General features: G+C 43.2%; 1 protein-coding gene across 4 annotated transcripts; it reads right to left on the minus strand.

Moving 5' to 3' along the window:
• Positions 1-2344: 2344 nt before the first annotated feature.
• LOC103698323 (transcription termination factor MTERF8, chloroplastic-like) lies at positions 2345-4385 on the minus strand. 4 transcript variants are annotated; one of them, XM_039117483.3, is made up of 2 exons: positions 3939-4385; positions 2345-3863 (listed from the first exon to the last, which is right to left on the minus strand). In XM_039117483.3, the coding sequence occupies exons 1-2, from the start codon at positions 4174-4176 to the stop codon at positions 2644-2646; spliced, it is 1458 nt and encodes a 485-aa protein (XP_038973411.3). In that variant the 5' UTR covers positions 4177-4385; the 3' UTR covers positions 2345-2643. The 4 variants fall into 4 exon arrangements, with proteins under 4 accessions (XP_038973411.3, XP_038973424.1, XP_088575210.1 ...); XM_039117496.3 differs by having other exon boundaries at positions 2345-3848; positions 3935-4380; XM_088719084.2 differs by having other exon boundaries at positions 3935-4341.
• Positions 4386-9686: the final 5301 nt, after the last annotated feature.

Genomic DNA, 9686 nt, shown 5'->3' on the forward strand with positions numbered 1-9686 from the left:
CGGCCTTTGTGCACATAGTAGCCTTCTGGGTGGGCGGAGCCCAGTCCCTTCCTAGGGGGGACACGGCCCTAGGCGTAGGATCGGCCGGTCCTACGACTTATATTCTGCTTGCCGCCGGGCATAGTAAGACCACGCGAGGTGCAGTATGGCTTTCCGCGGATGTAGAATTCCCGCGAGGTGTCGTTTAGTATGTAGATGTGAGATGGATTTCTGTTCTGGATACTGGCCAGCATTTACATGATCAATGTGGTGTCTTATCCTGCATATGCATGTGACAGTGGGGAGTTGTTGCTGGTTCGCCTGGGGCGTAAAACCCACCTTCCGACAGCTGTCTAGCATTTATGTTATCGGTGTGGTGTCATATTCGATATATGCATATGGCAGTAGGGAGTTGTTGCTGGTTCGCCTGGGGCGTAAAACCCACCTCCCGATAGCTGTCTAGTGATGATTTCAGCATATTGACACCTGATTTGTATGTTCCAGCATTATGATCTGTTGAGCATATTCATGAGTAGCATATATGTTTACTTGATTATTCCATATATGCTTCAGATGAGTTGATATTGATTGTGGTGATATTGATGATTTACTCCATATTCTCTATGTTGAGATCATGTTCATCTTGTTATTGATCTTGAGATTTCATCTCGAGCCATGATTATATTCTGTCTCATGTGCATAGTACTCTCTACTCCACTCACTGAGTATTCATATACTCACTCCCCAGTTTGGTGTTTTTGATTGCAGGGCAGGTATTGTATAGAGAAGAGCAGAATTTGAGATTTGCCTGCTAGCTGTGCCGCTCCATAGTATAGTATAATGTAGATAGAGGTTTATCCCCTTTTGGTGTATTATAAACCTTCTATTATATATAGTGCATAGTTACAGTCATAGATCCTGTTGTGGATATGGGTTTGACCATGGATGGATTGGGAAGCAGGTATATATATGTGTGCAGATCAGTTGTGTGCCTGTGATAATGTATTGCTATATATTGTCCAGGTTTATATGTGACAGATTATGTGATTGCTGCTCTGACAGGTAGTGTGTTGTATGTATTGAGATAATCCTGACAGGTCACTATAGGAAAAGTGATCATTTTGTGCATGCATCATGCCAAATTTTTCAAGATTTATTGATGATTGATAGGTAGTAGGGTTCTACGCGGTGGCTGGTGGCCTTATGCCTACCCGCACCCTAGGACCGTCGCGGCGGCCGCCGGGAACGGGGCGGGGGTCGTGACAATATGCGGCTGGGGGGGAGAAGGGGGAGGGTAAGCAAAGGTTTTCCAGAGTATTCTCTTACCTGCTGCTGCTATCTCTCCTTCTCCTTCAATCTCCTCTGACTTGATCGTCGGAGGGCCCCCACTACCCCAGTGGTGGTGCGAGGCTTGCTTGCAGGTTTCCTGGTGGAAGGTGGAGCGCAATCAACCCAACTCCAAGGGAACTCCGTTCACACCGCTGTGCCAATCGTTCTCGGTTTGGACCACCAGCAACAGATATGATTTCCGGTCTCCATGACCTCATTTGATGAGGATTCCAGAGGGATCTCCAGAATCGAGGCATGATGGCTTCTTTTAATATTGTTCGCAATGTGTGGGTAAGTGTAAGCTCAAAAGAAATCATTTAGTCATGGAGGTGAATAAGCATAAATCATTTTCCTTCAAGCTTTATCCGGCTATTAAGTGGCATTTGCTTGTGCTTGCAGAAATTTGGAGCTTCAAGTTCTTTATTTTTAAATTTTGTTTTATATGGCCCAAGACATGGTGAAAATGTAAGAGAATTTTGAAATTTGAGAAGAACGGTTATGAAATTTGCAACTGCGTCACCCTGAATCTGTCCAGTGTTGAATACTGTGGCAACCATCAGCTATGAGCTTAATGATGCTGACTATGAAGAAAATGAGGTCAATGAAACATGGGTGCAAAAGCTTCTTCATGCTGTCGAGACTTTGTCCAGCAACTATGACTCCTTTGTCCACCTGATGATAGACTTTCATAGTGAAGAGGCTCGAAGTCATCATGATGCAGAAAAGGTTTAGCCAGCTGGGTGGCCTTCAACTCAATAGCGAGGTGAGGACATTGGTCAATTATTTCTCTGAGATGTCACAGAGACCAGTGCGAGACAAATTTGCCCGGCTCTCTCAGATGACAACCATTCTAAACTTCGAAAGGATGTCTGAGATTTTGGACCTCCGGGGAGAGTGACATAGAATCAACTTCAAACCTGAAAGCGGTTGTAAATTCATAGTTTCATCTGCATTTCCTTTTAATGTTTTACTTTTCATTTTATATTCATTTGTTTTACTCATTGAAACAGAAGTAGTATAGCAGAAACTCAGAATATTCTTTCAAACTATTTGCTTGATATGAAGAATCTATTTCCGGCTCATCATGTTTATGGTTTCATGAATAATCCAACTACAAAATGAAAAAGATGCGGCGCAGATTTTTATCATGCTTCAGCCATGGTATACCGACCATACCGAACTGAATAGTACCAGACATACTATACTGATTCGGAACCGATACCGATGGCTAATGACATTCGGTATACTCAAAAAATTGCATACGGTACTGTATTGATATTCGGTACCAAGACGGTGAAGAGTTTGTGTGCGAGTAAAATGTCTTGGCGGACACATTCAAGAGCTTCTTGATCGAGAACTCAAGAGCTTGTTGATTGAGATCCCTTTCCCCCTAATCTCTTTGTTCATTTCATATCGATGCCTGATTCGATCATCCAGCTTGTAGCCAAGAAAAGCAGGGAAAATCAATAGCTCTCCGATCTCTCTTCCCATCCCCTCGACGAGGAATTCAATTTTCTTCTCCATTGACTCGTGGTTATACTGCAGCACCTGAGGATGTTTCATGCTCATTGTCAACACATTCTCACGGGAGAAGCCATAGCTGAAGAAGAGATCGATCACCATCTGCAAGTTCTCGCAGCTCGTCCTCGTTACCGCGCCCACTGCCAAGGCCAGCTCTCTGGTGCGGTGTCTGTAGCCGATCTTCACAAGGAAGGCCAGCTTCTTCGAGAGGTTGTATTCAAAGGAAAGACTAACGAAGAGAGGGGCCTTGATCAAGAACTTGGAGATGTCCTCTGCATTCATCTTGCATTGGTGGAGGAACTCTATTCTGGGCTTCAACTTCCTCTCCTTACTTACGCTGAAGATCTGGGGATACACCATTGCAATCTTGAAGACCTCTTTGTCGGCGAGGCCAATGGATCTCCAGAACTCTATGTGGGATCGGAAGTGCTCTACGGTGCAGGATAAGATGGCAGGCCATTTGTTGATTATGAGCCCAGTGGCCTCCCTGTCTCCCGCGCCGACCTCAGCGAGGTAGTCGACCCTCGGGATCAGCTGGTTTTCGAGATCCAGATTCAGAAGCGAAGGGCGGCGGACGATTAACTCCGGCCAGCCGTAGCCTTTCAGGAAAACAATCATCCGCTCCAGCCCTTCGATGGGTCTCGCGCCGAAGACCTTCGAGATGTTCACATCGTTGAGGACTTGCCCCAGCTTGTTACCGGGCATTCCGTGATCCACAAGCAGCCTGACCTTCGCGCTGAATGCCGGAAAGAATTGGGGATGGGAGGAGACCAGCAGGCGCTCGAGCTTCGCGGGTTCGAGTCCCTCGAGCTCCTTGTGGACGAAATCGATGAAGCGTCCAACCTCCAGTGAGGTTAGGGTCTTGGGGCGTCGGGCCACGGTCCGGTGGAGGCCGAGCCCGGTGATTCCAACGGATTGGAGGGAAAGTAAGCGGCGGTGGAGGGATTCTGGAGAGGCCAATTCCAGCTCTGGATGCTTCTGGAGGAGACATTCGACCTCCCGTTCATCAAGACCGAGTTCTTGCGAGAAAAGTACTGTTGGATTTAATAAGAGTATTAGAAAGAAGAGAGGAGAGGAGATGGTGACGGATGGGATGAGAATATACCTACCGGAGGTGGCGTTGGAGATCGACGGAGAGGTACTTGTGGTGCAGCGAGTGAAGCAGGAGGGACTTCGCCGGAGTGGGAGGAGGGGCGTGTGTTCCAGCCCAGCGATGTAGCCGTGGAGAAAAAGAGAGGCGGTCGGAAAGGGGAGAAGGTTGTTTACGGCAGAATGGGGAGAGGATAGGGTTGGTGAGTTTCGGATTGGGGTCGCGGGAAAGGGAGCGGGCAGTGCGGCCGGCGCCATGGCAGTCGGCCTGGCTGCTCGCCGGCGTGGAGGCTGGGAACCGCCTCCAGGGTTAAGGCCGATCACGAAAGGCTACCGGCTTCTCGGACGACTGCTAGGGCTTCTCAACGCCGCGGTACGGGAAGGCAAATGCCATGCTGGCTTCGCCGATCAAGTACGAACCGGACTCGTGATGACAAATCTGGGTTCGATATAAGGTGGTCTGGGTCATAGCCAGACGTCCAAATTGGTTTATTAATAAACAGGAATTAGATTTATAGTTTTTATCCATTTAACTCGTTTAATAAGTTCGTTAAGTTCGAATTGGTCAGTGTACAACTCATTGAATAATTTAGTTAAATCGGATTGGTTCAATTGCGGCCTGCTTTTATTCATGTCAGGTAGATTAGCCGGTGATTGCAAATTTGACGTCGCTTTATCTATTTTTTAAATAGTTGAAGTATTGGGTTGCGCAACCTATTTACTAATGAAAGGGCTTAGGCTTCAAACTTATATAGGATTAGTAGTTTTTCTATAATTTTCAAGTCCGGATTTCAAAATCTTAGAATATATACAATATATATATACATACATACATATAGTAAAATGGAAGTTCTTAGTTTGGCAGAGTTTGTATAACTATATTAAAAACATCATAGGTCCTTGTTTTGAATAATAACTACGATATAATAATAAAATTATTAATAAGATGCTTATTATTATTATTTTGCTAAGGCGAGTGGATCATACCTAACGAGTACAGATACACCCAATAAGATCAAAAAACAAAATACTTCGGAGTGCCAGGAGCAACTCCCCATCACCAGCCTACAAGGTACTACCGAAGTGGCTAGCTACATAACGAGCCACCCAGTCCGCAGCTCCATTAGCTTTACGGAAAATATGCTTGGCATGGAAGGCCCCTTCGTCCCTCACCATTGCCCATATATCTTGAAGTAAAGGATGGACATAACCATTACCCCTCGGACCCCCCCCGGATCCAACTAATAAACGTGGCCGAATCTTCCTCCAAGACAATGGCATTGGCTCGTAAAACACACTGGGCGTGACGCAGGCCCACCCAAGCAGCCCTCAACTCCGCACCTGGAACCGAAATGTCGAAGAGTTGACTGCCCCCTGCAGCCACGATCCTGGCAGACGGATCCGAATAACAAAATCCGCACTACCCCGCATACCTCCGTCCAAGACGGACCCATCGAAGTTAACCTTGAGAAAACTTAGAGGTAGAAGCTTCCGGGAAAAAACATTGAATGGGATGCTGCCGAAGCAAAATGGAAACTCCAAATATCCCGAGTTGTCAAGTACAAAACGGGATGCTTATTAGTTTATTGAACCGCATTAAGTAAAAAAACTTTTAATTGGTATTATTAAATTAATGTAGAATTTAATGATATTTTTATTAATCTTGATATATGCTGATATTAATGAAAGGCAGTACTCTCTCTATATATAAAGCAAAAATAGGTATTTCTAACTCTTAGCTGTTGACGTAAGAGGAAAGTGCCGGCAACTTGGTCACTGCGCTAAAATTTGCCGACGTTTTTTAGTAGCGTTGGGAGCAATCCGGATTAGACGACGCTTATAAGTGTTATTGGAATCCTGCATAAAACTTTGGCCTCCAACGATGCTTATAAGCGTCATCCGAGGCCAAAGCTAGTTTAACTAATACGACGCTTTCTAAAAGCATCGTCGGAGGCCCTCAAACTAAGATGACGCTTTAGAAAACGTCGTCGGAGGCCCTTTCACCTATGCTAAGCTAAGACGACGCTTTAGAAAACGTTATCGACTTATCGGAGACCCTTCTACCCATGTTAAGCTAAGACCCGAAGTGCGACGACGCTCAGACACCCCTTCCAAATACTTCTCCCAATCCCTCCCCATCCCCCCACCCCCAATAAATGCGTAACCTTTCCTAATCCCTAACCCCTCTCCTCCAGTTAGGGCAAGAATCGAAGCATCCAAGCGAGCAGTGCCCGACAATGGCGGTCGTTGAGGGATCGAGATCCAGCTCGTATTCATCTTCATCTTCATCCTCGCTAGCAGCGGATTCGTACATTTTTATGATATTTTAATAAATTTCTATTACATTTTTATGATCATAATCTTATTTAAAAGTGAAAATACATTCATTAATGATCTTGCTATATTATATTTAAATATCTTCTAGGTGCAATATATTTCTATTTCTTATCATACATGCATTGGATAGTCTTCCTATTTTATAATAATACATTATTTTACTAATCGAGAGATGTATTTATATTATTAGGATTGTGCATCGATATACATATACATACATAGATATATATACTATTAGAATTGTGTATAGTAATAGTATATCAAAGTTATATTTTAGAAAATAATTAAATTTTTATATCTATTATATTTTATTTTATTTTTATTATCTATTTTATTAAATTTATTTTATTGTATTTCAAAAATAACTGAAAAATATATATTCCATACATTGCAAGAGTTATATGATTCGCTAGAAGATGATTTTAAATAATACAAGAGTAGTAGCTTTGGAAACTTCGATCTAGAACAAATTGGACAAAATAATTCATCCCAATCCGCACGCACCAGAAAGGATAGCTCTGTCCGTCACGGTCGCAGCCTGTCCACACAAATTAAAAGTGCTAATAGCCTTCGAGAGCCGATCTGCGTGGAAAGCAGGATACCACACAATTACAGGTGGCAAACACCACGTGTCAACAAGTTATAGCCTCCATGTACCTATCCACTTGGCAACAGCTGTACGCTTCGTGCAAGATCGAAGAATATCCAAACTTCCTTCCTGAAAGATACCGGTCGGTCAGACACCACGCGCGGACGCAATTGCTTTTAGACTTGGAATTCCGTCTGCTTCTGGGAAGGCGAGACACGGTAGGACTCGGTCTCTGCGTGCTTCTCTCTCTTTCCAGAATCCTCTTCTCCGCCCATAAAAGCCACCCCTCCACGGTCCAAACTCCAAAGTTCACACCCAAGTCTTCTCATTCTCTCTCTCTCTAGTTTTCAATTCTCTTTATTGAAGCCCCTCTCCTTCGCTATGGAGAAGCTTCTGGCTATGTCTATCCTGAGCTCAGGGCCGAATTTCTCCGGCGACGGGAAGTCCGACGGATGGTTCAACCACGGTTGGATGGGAGGGAAGAAGAACAAACAGGAGGAGAGCAAAGGCGGGAGCGACAAATCCCGCACGCCGCCGGTGCTGGCAAAGAAGCTGGGGCAGCAGCAGAAGAGCAAGTCGGCGGCTCGGTTCGCGGTGGAGTTGGACGGGCTTCACTGCTTTGAGACGATTGTTCCTCGATGATCATTCTTTTTCTTGATTCTTTCTTGTTTTCCTCGATGTCTTTGAGATTGTTTTAATTGATCGAATTACACAGTAATTAATGCTAGCAACCTGTGAATACCTTGCTTGTGATGACAAAAATATTTCTTTAGAATTCAATACTGCAATCCTTGTTTCTTTTCTCATAATTTTGTTCGATCATATATTTGGTTACGATTCATTCAAAGACTTAGATGGGTTCTAAAGAAATTACTCTACCCTGAATGACCCGCAATTCGAATTATATACAAATTAACGTGGCTAGCGTGTTATTTTTACCGGTCGGAGAACTTCTTTCTACTGTTTGTTTGGAAGTTCATACAACAGGGTTGCTTTGCTTGCCTTTTCTTGATACCTTTCCCCCGTGATGAAGGTGCCAATCTCCCTCATGAATTAGCGTTGTAGAATCTAAATACAGGGCTGAGAAGGAAAGTAATTTCTTGCGAGAAAGGGAATTGGATTCCATACCATCCAGTAGGACAAAAGTAAAGAAGAAAAAGCACTAAAGAATAATTAAAGAAAAAATACAAAATAATAAAAAAAAAAAGAAGAAGAGAGGAGGCGCACAAATCCTTCCTCTCTATCAGTAGACATAGAAGGAAGCCGGCTCCATCGGGACTTCTCTTCCTGTTCAACAAAATCCTCGGTTTCGCGGTCGAGAAGCCGCTGAACATGTCAGCTCGCGAGGGCAGGGGAGGCTCTGTTTCGCGCCGGAGTGAATTTGATGGGTTCCGTTATTTCGAGACCATCGCCTCCCACTTAAAGTTTTCGTTCATTTCTTTATGCAATTATAGCTAGGTTCTGGAGATTATTTATTGAACTATTTTGCCTCTCCAGAAACTATAGCAATTTTGCTCCGAAAACGAAGAAAAGAAAGAAAAGAAAATAGAGCAGTAACAGGACTAGCTCTGTGAGTTCTTCGTCTGGCTATCCATCATCTCTACTGGTTTTTAAAGCCAAAAGCTACTATGAATAATTCTATTGCCTCGATGATGAAAAGAACTCTAGAATTGAAAAATATTTTCAACTTTCATATATAGCGTTTCTATTAGAATTGCTCCACGGATCTCTCCTTGTCGACCTTGCAAGGAGTCAAGGATTAAAGGACGTAGGAATTGAACTGACTATAGACATCGCCAGTAGCTTCTCCCTAACAAAGTGGTCTTGAGGGCTCGTTTGGTTCGCGAAAAGCATTTTCCTCCTATAAATATAATTTTTGGAAAGAAGATTTCTATTAAGGAAATACCTGAAAATGTACTTTTGGTATGTTTGGTTAAACATAGAAAAGTGACAGATTTTCAGAATGCTTATGTTTGGTTGACCGTTCACTTTCTTGAAAAAGTTATGTGTAATTCCTATTATATTCTTAATAAAAATTAGATTTTTAATATCTCTTTAATGCTGAAGGATCTTTTTGAAGAAAAAAATAAAAATGGAATGATTTCTGCCTTATGAAAAAGTAACTTTGTCATGTTTCTCATGGAAAAGACTTTTCCATAAAATGTGGGTACCATATTTCCATTGAAATATAATTTTTTCATCTCTCTCATTTGAAAACTCCAACCAAACAAGAGACATCTCATTACTTTTTTTTGACCATATTTTCCTCCCTTCTTTTTTCGCGAACCAAACGAGCCTAAGTGGTGGTGGGATTCGGTTTCGAACAAAGGAGTAGTTTAAGCAGAGAAAATTGATGACTTGATTAGCGGGCGACATGGATGCTTTTGGAGAGAAAGATGGATGAAAACGTGTTTTGGGGTTCAGATTGAGGGCGTCTTTTCTTAATTCCTAGCGTTGGAACTTGGAACGAGACTAAGTTCTAATCGTTTCGTGGGGTCAAATCAACCCTTCGACCGTCGCGTTGATCGCATGCTGACTTCAAACTTCTCTCTGGCGGCCACGAATCGTGAGGGGGTCAAAATAGCTTCAGCCTAGAGCTGATCAAACGTTGGCCAGGTCCGATTTGGACCGGACTCGATGGTTGAAATTAATTCCCATGTTTATATCCAGGTCCAACCCAGCTCGGATGTCGGGCCTCTATCTTTTGTTCAGGCTTGGCCCAATCCAGAAAGATCAATACCACACTCGCCCAAGAGACAATATCGATATATTTACGACATATAGTACAAGATTTTTATTATTATAATATATAATTAGTTAATATAATTATTATATAATATAT

This window comes from Phoenix dactylifera, chromosome 3, assembly GCF_051530095.1.
Source record: "Phoenix dactylifera cultivar Ajwa chromosome 3, Ajwa_hap1_PhDact_Kaust_v1.1, whole genome shotgun sequence".
NCBI classification, from domain to species: Eukaryota; Viridiplantae; Streptophyta; class Magnoliopsida; order Arecales; family Arecaceae; genus Phoenix; species Phoenix dactylifera.

Excerpts from the sequence above, each read along its gene's own strand:
- LOC103698323 (XM_039117483.3), bottom strand. The coding sequence starts at position 4,176 with ATGGCGCCGGCCGCACTGCCCGCTCCCTTTCCCGCGACCCCAATCCGA. Across the intron at positions 3,864-3,938 it reads GATCTCCAACGCCACCTCCG|TACTTTTCTCGCAAGAACTC; the intron begins GTAGGTATATTC and ends TAAATCCAACAG.